Genomic DNA, 22,477 nt, shown 5'->3' on the forward strand with positions numbered 1-22,477 from the left:
TTTGACGCTCTTACGCATTCCACATTTTGTTTGGGACGCCATAAAACTTTGTAGAAATCCCCCAAAATGTGTAAACTTAAAACAAAAGGAAAAACCTCTTTACTAGTCTTAAGAAACCTAAGTATTTAAGTACCTACATGAAATATTCTCACGTAATAATACGAGTATTATTAACTCAATATTTATATAAATACAATACATCGTTATTTAGTAATACTAATTTTAAAACCATGTAAAGTTAGCTTTGACTAACCCTTAGCGTAGGCCTGAGGGGCTACCGCGAAAACACAATTTCGCAAATTGCGGGGATCTTTCTCTTTTACTCCAATGAAGGCGTAATTAGAGTGACAGAGAAAAATGCCCGCAATTTGCGAAATTCGGTTTTCGCGGTAGCCCCTCTGTTTTGTCGTGCTGCGTTATAGACTAATTCCTAAGTTCTAATGCGATGTGATGTCCTTCCACATACTTGAGCAGCAAATCGTACTTTCGTTTCACTTTGCTGTAGTCGGCGGTAATGTGGAACTTTCGTACCAAGTGCACGAGGTTCGTCTTCACCGACATCAATGCGTAGTTCTTTCCTGAAAATAATGTTTAAAATATGGTTACACATTCATATCTTATAAGAAGGGCGATTTGTAGAATCCATGGACCCATTATGTTAAATAAATAAATATAAATAGGACATTCTTACACAGATTGACTAAGTCCCACAGTAAGCTCAAGAAAGATACCTATGGAGGAATCTGGTCTTCAACAGAAGGATATGATGTTACGATCCTCTGTGATTGAGGGACCGACTGAAGAAGAAGAATCTCAAGAAGTCTGTTCAAAAGAACACACGAAAAACGTGTTTGTAATTCCCGCAAAACGTTTCCAATGATTGTTTTATTAAATTATTATGTGCAAAAAGATGCAAAAAAGATGTTTTGAAGCGGCATATGAAGAGAGCTCATATAGAGCCAACAACATGGGAGACACTAGCTGGTGACTGTCCATAGTCGAGGCACATTGTGCAGATGCACGTGCGTGATTTTGAAGCCAGGCGACGCACAGAACTCGACACTAAGCGTGACGAGCTAAAGGCCAGACCACCTGTGGCCATCACATATAATTACGTCGGAGGGGTGCTGACCTGCAGCGAGTGTGGCCGCACACTTGCTGCAAAGATTAGCTTCGTCAGTCACCTGAGAGCGCACCAGCGACGCTCTTAGCAGTAGAAAGCAGTCGCTGTGGCCGAAAACGGCTAGGAGGAGATAATGTGCAAGATTTAGTTATAAGATTTTTTCACATCCTTAGCGTCAGACCTGTTTTTATAAACCAGGATGGAGTCATATTCTTTATCAGTGAAGATCTAGGTAAGGCCAAAAATTCACCTATGCAGTTCCGCCTTCCAAGGCTAAAGGCACCATAGCAGCCAAGGTTCTGAGGCAGCTTGGAGGGGTCCAGCCAACGCTCTGGGTTGAACTCCAAGCGGTCCGGGCCCCAAATCGGAAGGCGGTGCATGCCCCAGAAGGATACGATGCATCCGCTGCTCGCTGGGAGGGTGTAGTTCTCTGGAAGATTAAATATAGTGTGTAAAAGGACTGTCTTATTTCAAACATAGATGGAGAGAGTTATACTATCTTTGTCTTAGACTAGTACGAGCACCCAAAAGAAAAGGATGAGTATAGTTTTTCTTGTTCCTATTTACTGACAAATTGGTTTGATCATCTATAAATAACGAGATTAATAATGTCGATGGCTTCCTCATGAATAAAACGAGTAGACAAATCTTTGCCTGAGTGTGGTACTATACAGCACGTCCACGGATGATTTTATTATTTCTTTTGCGGTACATATTCATGAAAAGAAATGTACTTTTATGTACTTATGTTTTTTTAAAATGTACTCGCACGGTTTTGGCATAGCGACATACAGGTCATGGTCGTGCTGAGTAGATACTCCCTGGCACGACCACACTATATTTATGGTTAATTTAATAGTCAAATGAATACAAAACAAATATACTCAAATTGTACTATCTACAAGCACATCAAAATGTGACAGTGGTACTGCAAAAATCGCTGTCATGATTAAAAAAGGTGAACCTAAGGGCTGATTTAGATCTTCGAATTTTTGGCAGTAACTACAGTAATAGTAAGGGTTAAGGATGACTCACGCACGCTAGACCGGGCCGAAGATTCTAGCGCTTCGCTTTCTAAGGACAGTACCACGTGATCACCGATCACGACATAGACGCCTCGGGACGCTCAAGCAAGCGTGCAACACCACAAACGCAAACGTTTGCGAATTGTCTCGGTAGACGCTACGCTGCACAAAATACTTGAAAGATTGAAGCTACGATGTACGCTTAACGCTCGCGGCGCTGATGTCATCAATAAAATTACTGTCATCGGGTCTCTATTGTTTCCCAAATAGTTTTAAGCCATAACGTATTGTTTGCCCGCATTTTCGTTAGTCATAATTTATTTGGTTCAGAAACGCGTCACATTTCAGGATTGCCAACCTAACCTAACCTAACCTAACCCATCTATAGGATAACCTGCCGAAAATCCTGAAAAGTTAACGGTTTCAGTCTTATGATGAATGATGATATGACAAACATTTGTTTGATGTATTTACATTATGACTTAAAACTTTATGGGAAACAAGGAAGGCTGTCACTTTAAACTCACGCGTTTTCTACACATACGGGTCTACCGCGATATAATTTCATTGTTTTTACCTTATTTTCCGACGTTTCAGCTGAGTTGCACCAGCTGTGGTCTCGGAAATTATATCGCGGTAGACCCGTTTATGTAATTAAATATTAACTTACTAAGTTTGAGTTCCTTGTCGATATCCCTTGCGATAATGGGAGTCACAGGGCTGATGCGCAACACCTCTTTAATGACCGCCTCCGTGTACACCAGCTTCGCCATGTCTTCTTTGCACAAGTCCGCGCTGGAGCCGAGTACCGCCATTATTCTGTAACAAATGGAATATTTAGACCTTTGCCTTCACTAAGGCCCACTTGCAAGTTGCACCATTCCACTAACCCGGGGTTTACCGGTTAAACGTGGAGTTATCATGCTTACCAGTACAATTCGACACTGGGTTAACGGTTTAACCGCTTAACCCTGGGTTAGAGGAATGGTCCAAGTGAGCCTAAGAGTTGGCCGAAGGGTCTCAAGTTCCGGCGGTTTCGCCACCAGGTCCGACACCGGGGTTGCGTAACGCATGGCAGCCACAGTGTGTTATTTGTACTTTTTATTTTAAGGCAATTGTTTTTGGGCCACTAGTTGATTGAAATATAAAAAAAACATTTCTTTTAGACTCCAACCATGTTAAGATGACGTCCGAATAACGACTATCTCTTTCTCTCTCTTCTCCTAGCCGAATTCGACCACAGCGACTGCATTAGGTGCGGGAACAAAGTTGGTTCGCCCGCTCGTGTACCCTCATGTGACAGCAGTAGCCAATCTTCGTCTGCAGTACTCGTCCGCACCAAGGGCATGACAAGACTCCACGTGTCCACATCCACGTAGTGATAGGACTAATACAGCATTACATCTCAGTAATTTTAAATTACCTTAGTGTAAGGCCTGAGTAGACGCTCGAAGCGAAGCGTTCGGCGGGGCGTGCAGCGTGGCGTCGGGCTCACAAGTGATTTGTTGAGCAGCGTGCACTAAGGCCGCTCCCATACGTTTGCATTTGTTTAACATGCACGCCGCACGCCCCACCCCGCTGCACGCCCAACTCGAGCGTCCACTCAGGCCTTACACTTAGATCTACCCAACCCTTTGATGCTGCATCATTCCGATTTAGACTACCTTAGCATTGCTTCTGCAATATTCATGGCGCTCCTCCTACTATAAATGGTGTGTTCAAATATAGGAAGAGAAGAGAAATAGAAGGAACCTATGGAGGAACCTGGTCTTCAACAGAAGGAAATGATGACACGATCCTCAGCATTGAGGGACCGACTGAAGAAGAAGATTGATTAAGAACTTCTATGAAATTATGACGTTTAACATAACACATGCACAGTCTGTGCTATCATAATCGCTGCCGAGTTACCTTGGTCTGCCTCTAATAATTTTTGATTGAGTGTAGTCACGTAGAAAATCCACTATTGCCTTGACCCTACCTAATGGAGTTCACCTGCGTGAATCAGGTTTTTACGGCAGACGAGAAGGCGCATTCGACTCGGTTTTATGATCATTCGTGACATGACGAGCAATGTTAAAATTAGGAGCATACATTTAGTGGTTTTACTGCTAAATTTATGTAGAAAGTTTGTTACAAAAATAGGGGTAAAACTAGTTTGCGGTCATAAACTTTTGTATATCAATCCCCTTAATTCATTTTAAATAAATGCGCACAGAATAAAAATAATAACATTTCATTTGACCTGACATGAAACGATTTTGGAGACTAAAATATAGCCTTCTTAATAGTCACATAAAATGGTTTAACACTTAAAGTGTGAAAAGATAACATGATCGTCAAGAATTATGTTAAAATTTTGAAAATTTTTGTATGTATGTATTGGTTAGAAACGAAATTGACAAGATCTGTAGCTTGGAATCGGTTCGGTAAATATTATGTCTGGTCAAATATATCCGAAATATGGCAACCATGTCATAAAGATGTCGAGAGGCAAGGTCGAATTGCGCTTTAGGGTTTTTACCGTGGACAAGTTATCCGTAGGTATATATGTCGTCACGTGTCAGGTTTCTCGATGTTTACATAAATTAACAATAATTTTGCCCTCAGCTCCATTTTATTATGTCGGTGTTAATAAAAAACTCGTATTATGATTTATTAACGTACCTAATCTGAATATTTTTATTTGTCACATTAACGCAGTATAAAATTTAATGTTAAAAAAATATGGTTGTCTGTAAAGTCGGTTTACGGACGATAATTTTGCGTGATAACGTCATAAGAAAACATTGATGAAAAATTGCATACTACCAACTAATTGCGTACTAGTGACGTTACCATGGAGATCTGTCCACAACTTTACCATAGAGATCTGTCCACAACGTGACACTTTTTCGTGCATGCTACCGGTGTCCATCGATTTATAAAAATTATCACGTCAAAAATGAATGAGCGTGGATTTTAAAATACCTAAGGTAGATTATATATAATACTTTTTATTGACACACCTGCAATAAAAGGCAAAGGCATGCAAAGGTTGTCCATCGCGGTTCAACGTGGCAACGCGGCGAGCGAGATGGGCTCCTTTGCGTCTGGAGGGGCGCGGGGCGAATTTTGTGAACAGGTTTAGTACTTGTTAGTTGTTAGTTTAGATTAAGATTTAGTAGTAGTGTTTACTTTTAAGAGTAGGTATAGTTAATTTTAATGTAATTTTTTTTATCTGTTTTATGTAATTAATTACTTTATGCAATAAAAGAACTAACTTAAGGCAATTGATTAAAGGTACTTGGCTTGGCCACTAGTTTTTACGAAAGCGACTGTCATCTGACTTTCCAACCCAGGGGGGAAACTAGGCCTTATTAGGATTAGTCCGGTTTCCTCACGATGTTTTCCTTCACCGAAAAGCGTCTAGTAAATATCAAATGATATTTCGTTGATAAGTTTCGAAAAATGTATTGGTACGAGCCGGGGTTTGAACTCTTACCGCTAGGCCACCTCCAGAAACAATAAGGTAAGACTAGATAAGCTACTTACTCTTCATAAATCTTCTTCTGGACATCCAAGTGTGTCCCAACGAGCACTAGAGTGGAGATGAGAGCTCGGGCCGACGTATCATGACCTGCTGCGATGAGGGTATCCAGCTCCTGCTGGATTTGATCGTCTGTGAAGGAACCGTCTTCGGCCAGGTCGAGGAGTAGATCAAGGAAGGCTATGAAGCGGCGAGCTACGTGATAATAAACATTTTGCAGGTTAAAAATAATAGATTAGTAATGGTACAGGTCCTGTAGACAACATGTCAGTCGCTAACAAAACGCAACTGTCACTGTCGCACTAATATGAAAGAGTGATAGAGAGACACAGAGCGATTCGATGGCGACGCGCAAGCGATTGTCACCTTGGCTAGACCGCCTGGTAACTTGTGCGACTTTCACACTGAAGGTTGCGAGCTCTAACGGCTCGGCCACGACATTGCGCGACGGCGGCAGCGATAACCATAGGTTGGAGCGAGACACAGCGATAGCATCCTTCGTTCCTACCTATGGTTGTCGCTGCCGCCGTCGCCAGTCGCGTAATGTCGTGACCGAGCTGTACCTAAGGCGGCGCGACGAGCAAATCAAGCACATTCATACATTGTGCTCGGCCAAATTTATGAATGGCCGTGATTCGCCGCTAGCCGCGCCGCCGTGTGTCTAGTCCTCGGCCGAAGCCCTGCTCGTACCAATAAGTTTCTTGCAAGTTATGTTGGTACGAAATGTCAGTAAAGATTTACCAATAGCTTTTTCGTGAAGGAAAAAATCAGGAGGATGTCGGACTACTCCTAATAATCTATACAATTACTAATACTACTCTTTGCCAAATAAGGTTTCCCCTCTGGTATGTTTTCTTCAGAAAGGGTATCTGTAACTACTTTTAAGTAATTTTCTTTTCTTCTTTTTCTGAACTGTGACGCGGTGGGCAAAGTTATGTTAAAGGAAAAAGTTTTATACTTTTACGCAGTATACTTTGAAGCGGCAACCGCATTAGGTGAATGACCCAATCTTGAGGCCAATTCGAACGTTTATTTTTTTTTCTCTTATAAAACAAGCTGAGCATATTATTAGAAGTTCAGATTACGTATAACTTATTGTAAGTTATACGTAATCTGTGCTGTAGGCTAAGTGTAGTATGTTTATAGAATAGAATAGAATATAGTTTATTCTTAAGCACAAACAAATAAGACAATACATAATATAAAAGAAAACACAAAATATCAGTTATACATTTTAAATTAAAAAAACAAACAGACTTACATGATGTGTTAGCTAGCCTTGCTTCTTGGCGTTCCTTTCTTCTTTTGTGTAGAACCTGAAAAGAATATTAGGTACTTAAGAATATTACGAAAGTTTTCAGAAAAATGTTTTTCTGGGATATTCAGGGGCACTCAATTAATTGTTTAAGTACATGGTAAAATGGTTACAGTCTGTGCGGAAAGAGAAGAGTCGTGATATGTATGGGATCCAATACATTCTACGAGTCTTCTCTTTCCGAACACACTCTAGAAATAATTTATTTCTAATGCAACCGTCGCTCTTATTCTCTCGCATATAGAGCTCAGTATAAATATCAAGCAAGTGAGTACATACCTAGTAATTTGCGTAAGCTTATTAAGATAGTTAGTAGACTTAATGCATTTCAAAAACGCATCTGGAGGCCCGATTCGGATTTTGTAATAGACATCTATTAGATATCTTTTAGACATCGCCAAGATACGATAACGATGTGTTTAAGATCTAACCTGTCAAATTTGACATTTCCGCGATTCTAGGGATACTCTTGAACGATTTCCACAAGATATTACTTAGAGATCTAATTCACATCTAATAGATATCTAACACGATCTATCGTAAAAGTGACATTGGTTGCCCGAATTGCGCTGCAAAAGAGAACTAGTTTAAATCTAAACTATAACTTATGTAGAATGGATCTAGTACGTGTCGTCTCTTGTGAATATCTTGAAATTCGATTACGGCAGTGGGTTTTCCACATTATTGAGAAATATGGTCGGAAAAATATTGTGGCGGTGGCGGCCAATATGACTTATGTTACTACCATCTAGTAGTATTGGAGCATTATTTCGCAATGGCGATTTATAAAAAATATATATTTAGTTATGTCATTTTAAGTCAAGAAAAGTGGTCATTAAATTAAGAATGTCATGGGATATCTTGTCACGGAAAAATAATTTTTCATCGAGGTAAGCGTAGTGTTTTTTAAAACTATCCTGGAGGGGCGGATAGGATGCAAGAGGGGTAGAGGAAAACCCAGACGCAGCTTTTTAGAACATGTGAAAGAAAAAGTGGGGGTCGTGTCGTATCAGAAAGTCAAAGAGCTGGCGCAAGATAGGGAATGCTGGAAGATACTCCACCGACAAGAGAAAAACTCTTAAGTTAATGATGATGATGAAACGTAGTGTTAATGACCCATCGCTATTCTGTCCACGATCTAAGAGAAAGTGAGTCTTATTTCGGTTCGGTTTTTATACGGGATAATTTTCAAAGCAAAAAATCAAGCTTAATAAGGAAAAAGATACAAAAAACCCAACAGAGTTTCGGAAAGGTCGTTGACCTCTTCTCGTTTTTTTGCCCGCGCAAGGTTGTTTTGCCACTTCGTGAAAATGTGGGCGTTTTCTGACGTATTTCGGCGACCGGTCTGGCTTAGTCGGTATGACCTTGCGTATGATACCGATGGGCATCTGTTCGAGTGAGTTGTTCCTTAGCCGTGGGTGTTTTCTAAATATTTGTATATTATGTAGTCAGCAGCAATAGTTGCTAAGTGGGCGAGGTGTTCAAAATTACCTTGACGCGCTCTTATTCTCTTAACAATAAAGTCGCGTCAAGATCATTGTGAACACCTCCCCCGCTTAGCAACTATTGCTGCTGACTGTACCTATTACAATATCGTGGCCTGAGTATCTTCAACATACGCCTTCTTGAGCTTACCGTGAGGCATAGGCAATTTGAGTAAGGAATTCCTATAATATTATTTATTTATTACGCTCACACAAAAGCAGATGTAATAGCTAAGCAGGCGATGTGTTCAAAATGACTTACACACTTATCACTCCATAGTATAAAAAAAAGTCGCTTCCCGCTGTCTGTCTGTCCCTATGTATGCTTAGATCTTTAAAACTACGCAACGGATTTTGATGCGGTTTTCTTTAATAGATAGAGTGATTCAAGAGAAAGGTTTATGTATAACTAGCTTTTGCCCACGACTTCGTCTTCGTGGAGTTAGTAATTTGGGTAGCTTATTTTTACCCAATCGGCTTCTTTTTATCGATTCCCCATACAAACTTCCACCCCCCTTTTCACCCCTTTAAAGGGTGATTTCTGGGATTAAAACTACCCTATATCCTTCCCCGAGACTCAAACTATCTCCATCAAATTTTAACTAAATCGGTTTAGCGGTTTAAGCGTGAAGAGGTAACAGACAGACAGACATACTTTCGCATTTATAATATTATTAGTATGGATTTGTTAATTCTTGCGAAGCCTGGGCGCGTCGCTAGTAAAGTATAATTATGATAAGTATATGAAATCACTCATCAGGTGATCCATCTGCTCGTTTGCCTCCTATATCATTAAAAATAGTTATTTTCGATACAATGTAAAGATTTTTACAGTACATATGGGGCTACTTTTCCGCACTAGTGCGTAAAATAGGACTTTTCGTGCGTATGTCGAAACTTTAAAGTGCCATATTTACTGTAAAACGTTGTTCGATACACGTGCGAATAGATAATTCGCAACTCGTGTCGATTTAAAACACTCCCTTCGGTCGTGTTTTAATTTATCGCCACTCGTTTCGCACCTCTTTTCGCAAACTTTGACAGCCTTGTTTATCAATTATGATAATGTTGATGTACCAACAACATTAGTATCATGAATAAATTGTTCTGCTCTCAAAACCTGATGTCACTAGAGGTCACTAGAGGTAAATTAGTCTTAATACCAACGTTACCACCCGACGAGACGTCAAGGTAAAATAATTTTGCACCGGTTTTGACTACGACTAAATCATTTTTATAGGTCTGTTGTTGTGAGCTAAAGGTTCAGTTACACAGACGCGTTTACCGAGAGGGGCGTGAGCGTTTTATATGTAAGTGTCGCGCCCCGCTCACGCCCCGCCCGGAAAACGCGCCTGTGTGACTGAACCTTAAGTATGGCGCATTCGCGGGCCATGACAATGTTATCTTTTAAAAACACTTAGGCCCGCTTGCACCATTACAGTAACCCGGGGTCAACCGGTTAAACCTGGAGTTACCATGGTTACCAGTACAATTTGACACTGGGTTAACGGTTAACCCCGGGTAAGTGAATGGTGCAAGTGACCCTTAAGTAGAACAATTTTTTGAAGTGAAAACTTCTTTAGCGGCGCTTCTTTTGAGGTGGGGGAAAAATTATAAACTCGAGACAGCGTAAGGCGATCACGTGACCGTAAGGGGCGTAAGGTGGCCACTCATAATTTAGATGGCATTTAAATCAATAAAGAAAATCTCAATGTTATTTGACATTTATATTGCGGACTCCTTTTAAGACTCTTTACCTATGTTCAAATAATTTGACGTTGTCATGGCAGTATGTAAATAAACATGTCAATGAAAAAGTGTGATTTTATTTGAGAATGATAATAATATATAATAAATAAATAGAATACCTCCGCTAAACGTATGTATCGTGTTACCGGGCGTCGGTAACATAGGTGAGTTTTCACTTCTATCGGCACTCCCGGAGTGCAACCGTTGTTGCTTGTTTCTTTGACCAATTTCGGAGTGTGTCAATGAAACATTTTTGTTGCCTTAAATCATACACTTGTTAAATAGCACTTTTAAGGATGAATCACGTTAGACCGGGCCGGGGCCGGGCCGGAGCTTCAAACGCTAGCGTGAACGTAACTTCCTTTCTATATATACACTGGCACTAATGTGTCAGTACGAGCGAGATGCATAGAGACAAACCAAAGAAAGTCTGCAGCGCTAGATTAAAAGTAGTTTTTAAAAATCAGTATGCGACAACACCACAGGAAATGGATTAAATAGTCTTGATACTTGTGAAATTTCTACCATATTTACCGTCTATGAAAAAATTAAGCTGTATGCACAGCTTAATTTTTATGGTAAAATAAATTTCATTCCAACAATAGATGTCACTATTAATATGTAGACATATACTAATATTGATAAATAATATTGGGAGAATGTGACATTTGGCTTCATCAAAATTAATAAGCTTTTGTAATATCCGCGACGGCGGTAAATAGGCACAGAGGGCCTACCGCGAACACCGAAGTTCTCAATATGCGAGCATCTTTCTCTTTTACTCCCATTAAGGCGTAATTAGATTGACAGAGAAATTGCCCGCAATTTGCGAACTGAAGCTTTCGGAAAAACGAAATAAACCATTAAAACAATAAACATATATTAAAAATTAATTTTAGCTTTAACTAGTAGGTACCCATGCCGTGAGCATAAGCATGGAGGTTGTGGGTTCGAGCTCAAAACCCGGCTAGTACCAATGAGTTTCTCGAAATGTTAGAGGAAGTTCATAAGTATGCCTATACCTATTAGGTGTGTTCAATTTGATGTGAAACCTTAGTCTAAACCAATATTATATTATCTAAGTAGGTACATATGGTGAAGTATTAAGATGTTTCATTCCACTTACCCGTCATCAACTCCAAATTTTGTAAACATTGTCGTTTTTCAGCTTGAATCGCCTCGTGCTGACTTTTTACAAGTGTAAAATTATTCGTCATGCGGAAAAGTAACTCCCGCACGCCGGTTTTGTAAGGTTTCACCATGTTTATTCCGTTCATCACAAAACACAATGAATATTTAAACGATTTTGACAAACAGATACCATAGTGCATGACGTTTACTGACTGCTTAAAAAACATTGCCATATGTAGTTTTTTAATTCGATGTCAAATTATTGCGCTGCAGACTTTCTTTGGTTTGTCTCTAGAAAGTAAGTACGTTCACGCTAGCTTTTAAGATAGTGCCAAGCTGGTGGTAGCCCCCCAAGAGGCTGACTGTAGATTATTTTACTTATAGACATAAGTGTAAGTAAAATAATTGTCTATGTTGTTGTTACATAGACAAGTGACACAACATGTCTACGTTGTGTCACATAGACAAGTGTGACACAACATGTCTATGTTGTGAAGCGTAGCCATAGCATTATCCTCTTTCTGCTTCATAGCCATAAAATGTTTCTACGACTTTCTTATACATTGTATCATTTGTATCGCTAAAGCTGCTAAGTTGACTGTGAGACCAACTGTTTTTTTTATAAACTTACACTTCTCGAAGTGTAGCCATGGCAACATCCTCCTTCTGCTTTCCAGCCAGCCAGCCAGCCTCTGCGCTAACACGTCGAACGCTGTTTCTACGGCTTATACTTTGTATCGATGCTAAGTTGACCGTGAGGCCGACTGTTTTTTTTTTAAACTTACACTTCTCGACATGTTGTGAAGCGTAGCCATAGCATTATCCTCCTTCTGCTTCAACGCCGTGAAGCGGTAAATGAAGTCGGGATGAAGCCAGAAGCTAGCCAGTCTCTGCGCTAGCACGTCGAACGCTGTCTCTACGGCTTTCTTGTATTTTGTGTCGATGACCGATCTATCGTCCAGTGATATGCCAACAGCCGTCTCTGGAATTATGAAAGAGTTGTTATTGGTTTTGACAATAAGATTAAAAACTGTAATAGATGACATAATATATACGAAAGAAAAAGTGAAGCGCAAATACTTAATTTGCATTCATACATTTACGTTTTTTATAAACGATTTAGAAATGGAACGACCAAACGAAACAAATAAAAATACCGTCAGAGGAAAGATCATAAAAATCATTTGACAAAAAATAATAGGGTCCCAATTGTCACTTTTCGAGCCCGGAAGCTAATAAAAGTAATAAATGACAAATTGTTTTACTGACATCTTTATATTCTGTACCTATTATAATTAATGAGATTTTTAACCTTTCGTATGCCTTGTCGACTTAGGTACTATTTTGACTGTAATTCATATTTTAAGGTTATTTATTCAGTAGCAAATTTTTGACAAAGGCATACGAAGGGGTAGGTATCTTTTGCCACACCCCAAGGGGTTTCATGTACTGTATATGATGTATAGTATGTTGAATGCAAAAAAAGGAAAAAATAAAATGACGTATAAATATATAGGCTTAGGTTATTATTATTCATATTAAAAAAACTTCTATTTTGTAAGCTACCAATATTTGCATGCCAAGACTAATGCTTTCTTCTAGATGCAAGATGGGATGTATTTAAAGCTAAAAATCATAGACGCCTCAAGGTCAGCTATAAAAGATTTATTAAGTTAGTTCGCCGTTCGTACATATAAAACGTGTTAATTCGAGCATATATTATTTTTAAATTAATTTTATTCCGATAAGACCTTGACTCACAATGTGGTTTGTGGTGTTGTGAGGGACGCAGACGCAACATAATATACGTTAAACTTGTTTTTTTGCAAAGTACGGACACTAAGTCAAGTCAAAATTTATTTTAATATATTTTAATTTGAGTTATATACAGAGTAATTTATTATTGCATTTTATTATATACGCAATTTAATATATTCAATTGATAAAAGAATTAAAAGTAACTTATTCTATACTTACGATACATTCTGTAACTAATTTATGTTAAGTCTAAAGTACATAAATAAATAAATAACAATCTTACACTAGTTATGCAAAAAAAAATATTTGTTTGATGGTATACAGGGTAATTTTTGGACCGTTAGCCATATTGTGCGAGGTGATTAGGCAGGCCATACAGAACAACTTTTTCTATGGGACCAACTCAAAAATCACAAAAAAATTCTGGCCGTTTCATACATTTTGGTCGAGTGGATGTCGACGTTTTCTATGGGAAAATCAATTTTTTTTTGGGATTTCGGGGTTGGTCCCATAGAAAAAGTTGTTCAGTATGACCTACCTAATCACCTCGCACAATATGGCTAATGGTCCAAAAATGACCCTGTATATTAGGTAACTAGGTACCGCTGGAGAGACGAAGTGCAGAAAAACCTTAGCGAACTCGGCGCCGTCGACTGGACAGAAACGGCTTTGGACAGAGTAGCGTGGCGGTCTTTGGTGTCGGAGGCCAAGATCCACTTCGGGTCGTTGCGCCACAGCAGTAAGTAAGTACTGTAAAGGCCTGTACACACCGGCTGCGTGTGCGTGACGTGCACGTGCGCGTGCAGCGTTGTAGTATACAGATCCTTATGAGAGACGGCACACCGCTTGCGTGACGTGTGCGTGTGCGGCTCCAACATTTTAGCGCACGCGCACGTGCACGTCACGCACACGCAAGCCGGTGTGCACAGGCCTTAATCCGGTACTCCATTGTATACCTTTGGGCCGTTTGAGAGCAGCAGTTTTTTTGGATTTTGCCAATTTATGTCGCTGCCTTATTTTACGGTAAAGGAGGTCACTATACCTAGGTCAAGAATTGATCCAAGTGCGTTCGTACATATTTTGCAATTCCCAGGATGTAGAAACTTGGTAGTGTCATTCTATGGAATTTGCTAACTATGCAAACAAAAGTCACTAGTAAATTCATCATTCAGAGACAATTTCAATATGGCGGTTTGTTTACATAGTTAGCAAGTTCCACAGACAAGACATCCTGGATAGAAAGAGCGAGGAGCAATTGTACACACTCTCCAAGGTCCTCTCGGTCAGATACTCTGTAGGGTCAAACGGACCTGTGCCAGCAAAAGCTTCTAAATTTTGAGGCTGCAATGCCGCTCGCTATTTAAATATGGCCACAAAATTGTAGTCCGAATATCAGTTTTAGCAACTAACATGAAGAAGAAGGGTAATGGATAGAAAGAGCGAGAAGCAATTGTACACACTCTCCAAGGTCCTCTCGGTCAGACACTCTGTAGGGTCGAATGGACCTTTACCATTGTCCGCCAAAATTGTAGTCCGAATATCAGTTTTAGCAGCTAACATGTAACATGGAGAGGAAGGGATAAAGAGAGAAGAGCAAAAATATATAACTTACGGCACACACTCTCCAAGGTCCTCTCAGTGAGATACTCCGTAGGGTCGAATGGACCTTTACCAGCCTCAGCCACTAGGTCTTGTGCCAGCAATACTGCTTGCCGATTAAATATGGACAGGAACCCGTCAAGAACGTGCTGACTGAATGTAGGGTTCAGTAGCTTGCGGTTCCGCTTCCATGTGGGCACTGGAAGGGAAATGAGTTTTAAAAGGGGAAAATGGGTTTTATAACAAGTACTTACTGGCGAGTGTTAGGGCTGATTTAGACGGCGCGCGAACTCGCATGCGATTTTAGTTACATTGCAGACTGTTGGTTACATCCAATTCAACCGACCGATCAAAACCCGCAATGTAATGAAACTCGCATCGTCTAAATGAGCCCTAAGAGATTCGGTAGTTTGTTGTCGTTGAAAATCTAGAGTTTTCTAGAGTTTAACAATTTATAGTTATTACTCTTAATATTACTTGGATTGTAAGCATAAATCTAGAGTTCAACAGGATATACAAAACAAACCGATGTTTTATTAAACAAGTTTTTTCTATTCCTAATGTGTTCGGCAGAAACCTATGCAAATTACCAAAAAAAAATTAACCAATATGCTAACATGATGGCATTAGCAAAGGGTTTTTTTTTTCAATTTGATTTAAAAATAAACGAGGATAAAATGTCAAATAGAAATAAATGTCACATTTCCATATGCAATATATGATATTGTATATATAGCGTATATGGAAATGTGACTTTTTAACAAGCTTTTATTAGGTCGACCTGTATGTAACTAACATGTAATGGATGGATGCATCATGCATCATGCGATTGATAATAAGCGCCGAGGCATAGAGTGGGGACTCTCCAACATCTTAGAAGATCTGGACTATGCCGATGACCTATGCCTGCTGAGCCACACACGCGCTGATATGCAAGCCAAGCTGGACGACCTTCGAAGTGAGGCAATGAAGATGGGACTCAAAGTCAACACCCGGAAGACCCAAGAGATGAGGTGCAGGGCGGCAAGTACTGTGCCGCTCCTTATTGGCACAGAGGCTGTGGAGCAAGTCCACAAATTTACTTACCTCGGGAGCGTCGTGTCGGAAACTGGAGGGACCGAAGAGGACATCGCTTCGAGAATAGCCAAAGCAAGAGCAACCTTCGCACAGCTCCGCCCCGTATGGCAATCAAGTAAACTGACACGGAGAGTTAAGCTCAGAATATTCCGGTCAAACGTAAAAACCCTTTTGCTGTATGGGTGCGAGACGTGGAAGGTCACAAAAGACATCTCGCGATAGCTACAAGTCTGCATTAACCGCTGCCTCCGCCGCATTCTCGGTATATACTGGCCCGAGAAAATCTCTAATGCCAACCTGTGGAGATGCTGCAATGAGACTCCGATCAATCAGCAGATCAAGCGCCGGAAATGGAGTTGGATTGGGCACACACTCCGCAGGGATCCTGACCACATGTTAAACAAATGCAAGCGTATAGGAGCGGCCTTAGTGCATGCTGCTCAAATTACTTGTGAGCCCGACGCCACGCTGCACGCCCCGCCGAACACTCCGCTTCGAGCGTCCACTCAGGCCTTACACTTAGACTCTCGTCATTATAAATTTAATTATTGCTAACTCGTGATGATCATGACCCCGCGATACAGGCCATGCCTAGTGCGGGGTTCACTGTAACGTTACAGTGACCCCCGCACTAGGCACGTGCCTATTAAACTTTTATTGTAAAAAAAAATATTGTTAATGTTAGTAACAGTTCTTACCATCGGCAGTGATGAGGCCATCTCCGACCCAACTAGAGCCCATCTTGTAGATATAGCTCTTCTCTAAACACGTGTTCAGTGCTGTCATGGCGTCGTCTGGGTCGTTGATGACTATATCGAAATATGAATGCAAAAGTTATTTATTAATTTATAAGCAAAGATATATGTAACTCCGTATAAGATAAGTAAAGTGTAAGGAATAAACGTGCCTCGAAAATCAAGAAAAGTTATTCTCGAATAGATGGCGCCACACCTTCGGCCTATACTCGGGTAGATAGCGTTGGCGACACCGTTTGATATTTAACAATTTTAACACATATACTTATCAGTGTAAGAACATGGGAACTATGCCAAAACGTATGACGTGATTAATGTATGCCCCCATAGATTCTACATATATCTTATAACTTTAAACGAGCAATTCTTGTTATACCTTTAAACGAACTATTCTTGTATATTTATTTATCTCTATATATAAAATTGAAAAACCAGAACGGGATAAAAAACGAGGGAAGAAGCGAGATGGCGCCTTACAAATTTCTAAAAAAGTATTTGACACGTTTCTCGATTACGACGCACGTATGAAAAGAAAAAACTGTTTAAATCTATTATCTAAATATGAGAATAGAACTAGAACATAAAAACTATCGCTTTCGCTGCGTATTTAATTTTCAATAAGCAAAATAAATTTTCATAACAATCTTAATTTTACGACGATCGGCTATTTCTCGGCTACTCTCGGTTGGTTTCGTTTCAAAGTAAAATAAAAAGTGCTGTCAATGTCAAGCCTTTGCCCATACGAGTGACTTATGCCACGTAGGTATTATCAAAATTACTAATTTGTATTATGTTGTTTTAAATTTCTTTTGAGTTATATTATTTAGATTGACTTTCACGGCTTCGGCAAACATTGCCATTCGTTCGGGGAACGGGCTGCCGAAACGGGCCAAAAATACAAAGTTGATAGTAAAATTAATATTTTAATATGAAGCCCATCAGACCCATCAGTTCAAGGCATGGTGCCCGTAATAATGTGTATTGATAATAATGATAATTACGACGATACGACTCGACCAGGTAAGATTTTGGTCAGACTGTACGAAAGGGGGGGCTGGGACTTAGAATTTTTTTTGACAAAGTGGTATCATTATGACACTATTTTTAAATGATTATAATGTGTAGATCACGTCAAAATAAGCATCTTTTATTGGAAAAACTTTTCTCTAAAATAAAAAATGGCCGAGTTAGACGCGACCAAAGATTGATGTTTTTAAAGGGAGCTGGGACTTGTAAAATTGTATTATTATAAAAACGTCGGTTCTGGCGCTTCGCCGGCCGCTGCCGCGGCACGCTCGCTTCGCTCGCTCGGCTCGCGCGCTGTATGGTCGCAGTTCTACCTAACACTCCTCCTCGCTTCGCTCGTCGTCGTACCTACTCCGACCTGCCTTAAAAGCCTGGCCTGCCTTAAGCTCTATCTCCGCCATTTTCAGTTTTAGTAAAAAGTTTTCCAAGTAAAAGTTGCTTATTTCGATGTGTTCTATACATTAAAATCATTTAAAATATATGTCATAATGACACCACTCTCAATGAAAATTTTCTAAGTCCCAGCTCCCTTTAAAAATATCAATCTTTGGAGGCGTCTAACTCGGCCATTTTTTATTTTAGAGAAAAGTTTTTCCAATAAAAGATGCTTATTTTGACGTGATATACACATTACAATCATTTAAAAATAGTGTCATAATGACACCACTTTGTCAAAAAAAAAATCTAAGTCCCAGCCCCCCCTTTGCTACAGTCCAACCAAGATTTTTCTTCTTGCTGAACAGTCACCATCAGATATATCGGAGCGACCTAGGTATTCACAAATACCTATCTGAACAATGTAAATTATAATGTAGTTAAAGTGCATGTTCAGATATTTTTGAGGCTCAAAATTTGAGCGACCTTAGTGGCTCCGATATATATCTACCTAATGGCGACTACACATTCATGAAGCCAATGTATAGTCAGCATCAAATAGATAGTGATGGCTAAAGTAGTCAAATATATCGTAATGTAACTTTGTTGCCATAGAAATAAGGATGTGTTCCGATATATTTGGGCATTGGGCAGACCAAAGCGGCTAAACTTCACTAGCTCGGACACAGAGAGAATGGGAGAGGATCGTGCCGTGAAGAGAGCGTACTTGAGAAAACGAAATGGGAGACGCCCCGCCCGATTGGACGTCCTAGGTACCGCTGAAACGACGTAGTTGCTCAAGACCTGCTCAATTTCGGCCATAGCGACGGGCGCGAGCTATCGCAAGACCGAGAAACATGGCGTGATCTGGTGTCGGAGACCAGGACTCACTTTTGGTCGTTGCGTCACCGTAGTAAGTAATGTTAATATCCAGAAAGGAAAATGGGGATTACCTACATTTGTTAGGAAAGGCGATTTATGGACGGTGGTCGTCCACATTCGTCTTAAGGCGGAAATTAATCTAATATACGATTTTGCAGCTGGGCTTATAAAAATAAATAATAATTTTATGTTAAAGAAGTTTTTAATAAATACCTACCTAAGTAGATGAAAAAATACAATCTTGCTTTTTATGAAATAAATGCATTTTTTTTTATCAAATCACAATCGTTTATCATTTATTGAGAAATTTGCGAATTAAGTTATTCAAATAACGGTTATAAATATAAGAAGTCCCTATCACACTTATGAACCCTGGCATGTGTTGAATACATAATAATGTCGGTATTTAACTAAACACAAGACGAACTCTTTATTTCATTTACGCGAGCAGAGCCGCGGGCCCGTCTAGTTTATTTATATATTTCGGGGATCTCGGAAACGGCTCTAACGATTTCGATGTGCTGTATGTGGGTTTTCAGGGGCAAAAATCGATCTAGCTAGGTCTTATCTCTGGGATAACGCGCATTTTTGAGCTTTTATACATAGATATTGTTAATTTATAATTACTTACCGAATATCACGTTAGGCCCCGCCCAGAGAGATATGACACCACCAGCTTTTTCAGCTGCTATGCTGGCGAGTTTGACATTCTCCCAAAACCCTGGAACAAAACATTATTATCACTATGATGGGAAACAAAGCAACTACATTTATTTCACATCACAATTTGTACCTACCGTAAAATGGGGTGAGTAGGGGCAAAACTGACATTCAAACCTCGATAACATTTTATTTTTACATATATTATGCAAACTGAATGGTGTATATATAAGTGTTCCGGACGTTTGTATTTTAGTTTTTATTTTATTTTGGGTAGTTCCATTTCATAACTTTGACGATAAACGGGAAATCCCACCTCACCCCGTATCATCTTCCTCGCGTTGTCCCGGCATTTTGCCACGGCTCATGGGAGCCTGGGGTCCGCTTGGCAACTAATCCCAGGAATTGGCATAGGCACTACTTTTTACGAAAGCGACTGCCATCTGACCTTCCAACCCAGAGGGTAAACTAGGCCTTATTGGGATTAGTCCGGTTTCCTCACGATGTTTTCCTTCACCGAAAAGCGACTGGTAAATATCAAATGATATTTCGTACATAAGATCCGAAAAACTCATTGGTACGAGCCGGGGTTTGAACCCGCGACCTCCGGATTGCAAGTCGCACGCTCTTACCGCTAGGCCACCAGCGCTTCGCCAGCTTTTTATTATGAGTATTACTATAGCTCCATTTTAAATTGGAATACATTATTTTTGTAGGAGTAGCCTTAAAATCCCATCTCACCCCCCTTTCATCCCTTCTCTCCCCATTCATAACCCAACTCTCCCCGCGAACCCTACTCACCCCATTTTACGGTACGTATTAATTTGACAATCAACAGAGGCCCGTTTCTCAAAAGCTTGTCACTTGTAATAGAAGTGGAAGTCCTTTTCTAACAAAAAATGTAAAAACGTGACATCCGCTTGTATTACAAGTTACAGCGTTTGAGAAACGGGCCCCAGGTATCTCTACTAATATTAAAACTGTGGAAGTAACTATGTATGATGTAAGTATGTATAATATGTATATTCGTCTAAGGGTGCCACACCAATCGATCGATCTATTGGTGTTACCAAACGAGATCGATCACCCTAAGAGGCCAATCCAAACTTACATTATGACATCAAAAGTTGATGACTACCGTTATTTAGATATCATTTCGATGTTACAATGTAAGTTGGAATGGAATTAACCTCTATAACTTTTTTAGGATTAAGCCGCTGAACTCATTTAACTACATACTTATATTAAATTTGGTATGAAGATAATTTTAATCCCGGGGACTAACGATGAATAGTTTTTTTTATCACAGAAATGAGACGCAAAATGGATGCAAACGACGTCGCGAGCATTATCTACTATGAAATAAAACAAAACAACACAAAGACGTCAAACAGGATCCAAAATCAGGAAGTGATAATGTTTGCTAAATTTATTACGATGATGGATGAAAGTTGATTGTGATCTGATTTTCCTAAATTGTGTAAATACATTACGTATTCTGTAATCTGATGTGTACAGTGATTTGGTTTCGACTGTAATGCTGTATATTATGTTTTCAAATAAATAAAAAATAAATAAATAAAATAAATTACAAAATAAATAATATATGTAGATAGAACACGTACATATTGAGATATTGACACAGGTAGGTAGTGAGATTTGGTATTACAATCTTTCTGTACCTACCTATAATACCTATATTATAATAAATTTTGACTAACAGAGCTTTTAACAAACAATAAATTAGGTAAGTATATAAAATTATAGGGCTTTCTGTAAGTTTATCATTTTGTTTCTGTATGTTGTATTTCATCATGAATTGGCTAATGTGGCAACCCGCCTCGGCTTTACACGGGTTAACAAATTATACACAAACCTTTCTCAAGAATTACTCTATCGATAGGTGAAAACCGCATGAAAATCCGTTTATTATAATTAGTGTTAGATTGTTAAATAAGTGTTTAATTAATTCTATTTTTATTTTTAGTTTCCATTTTTAATTTTATTCCGTTCTATTGTTTATGTAACCTTTTAGGCTATTGTAAATTTCTTTTTTCTAATTTCTGATTTGGTTACCTACGATACAAAAATACAAATACAAATACAAATATTTTATTAATAACAAAAGGTAACAAGTCATCGGGATAGTGGGTACATTCTGTACATTATGTTTTGTAAATTACTCTATACAGGCAAGCTCTAGTGTAGGAACCAGCTCTGTATGATAATGTGGAATATGTTGTGTAAATAAATAATCTTTAATATTTAATTAGTTTTTGAGTTTATCGCGAACATACAATCACACAAACAGACCGACGTGGCGGGGGACTTTGTTATAAAAGTTGTAGTGATGATAAAGATAATAGACTCACGTTCACTCCCCCCAATCAGTTTATACATATGGCCGACAATCGGCAACCTCCCCTCAAACGTCGGCACCAACGCAGCCAACTCCAAATACCTCCTTCTCCTCTTCTTCACCAAATATAAGATCAACACGGAACAAGCCAGCAGGGCCCCGAGCACGAGTATAGATAACATGTTTAAGGCAAGTTCGAATGTGTACTGGACGGCTTTGGCCAGTTTTCCTTATATATGGATGTGAAATTGAACCGATATTGTGCATTTATGTAGCAGGTTCTGTGAGAATGAAAAATAAATTTAATTTAATTAAAAAAAAATTACAAGCTAAGATGTACTGTTTTGAAAATATGTGTCCCGCCGAGTTTCTTGCCGGTCCCATATTGGGATACCCTCCTACAATTTAGGGAATTCAAACTTCTCGGGTCAGAGGTGTAGGGTTAGAGCCGGCGTAGCTTTATCGCGTATCTTTTTCTTTTCTTGAAAATAGTTTAATTGTAGAACTAGCCTTATGTACCAATTTACATGTATAACTAGCCTTATAATTTATAGTTTATGGTGATTCATTATTTTGTAAGTGGTTAGATTTGCACAGTGTAGTTTTTCCTCAGTCACCCGTTGACCACGA

General features: G+C 39.4%; 1 protein-coding gene across 1 annotated transcript; it reads right to left on the reverse strand.

Moving 5' to 3' along the window:
- Positions 1 to 423: 423 nt before the first annotated feature.
- Positions 424 to 22,029, reverse strand: LOC134657697 (cytochrome P450 4C1-like). The gene is made up of 10 exons (XM_063513260.1): positions 21,861 to 22,029; positions 19,460 to 19,549; positions 16,489 to 16,599; positions 14,727 to 14,912; positions 12,142 to 12,338; positions 6,939 to 6,993; positions 5,683 to 5,872; positions 2,819 to 2,967; positions 1,374 to 1,553; positions 424 to 578 (listed from the first exon to the last, which is right to left on the reverse strand). The coding sequence occupies exons 1-10, from the start codon at positions 22,027 to 22,029 to the stop codon at positions 424 to 426; spliced, it is 1,482 nt and encodes a 493-aa protein (XP_063369330.1).
- Positions 22,030 to 22,477: the final 448 nt, after the last annotated feature.

The sequence above is a fragment of the Cydia amplana genome, chromosome 20 (genome assembly GCF_948474715.1).
Source record: "Cydia amplana chromosome 20, ilCydAmpl1.1, whole genome shotgun sequence".
Lineage (NCBI taxonomy): Eukaryota > Metazoa > Arthropoda > Insecta > Lepidoptera > Tortricidae > Cydia > Cydia amplana.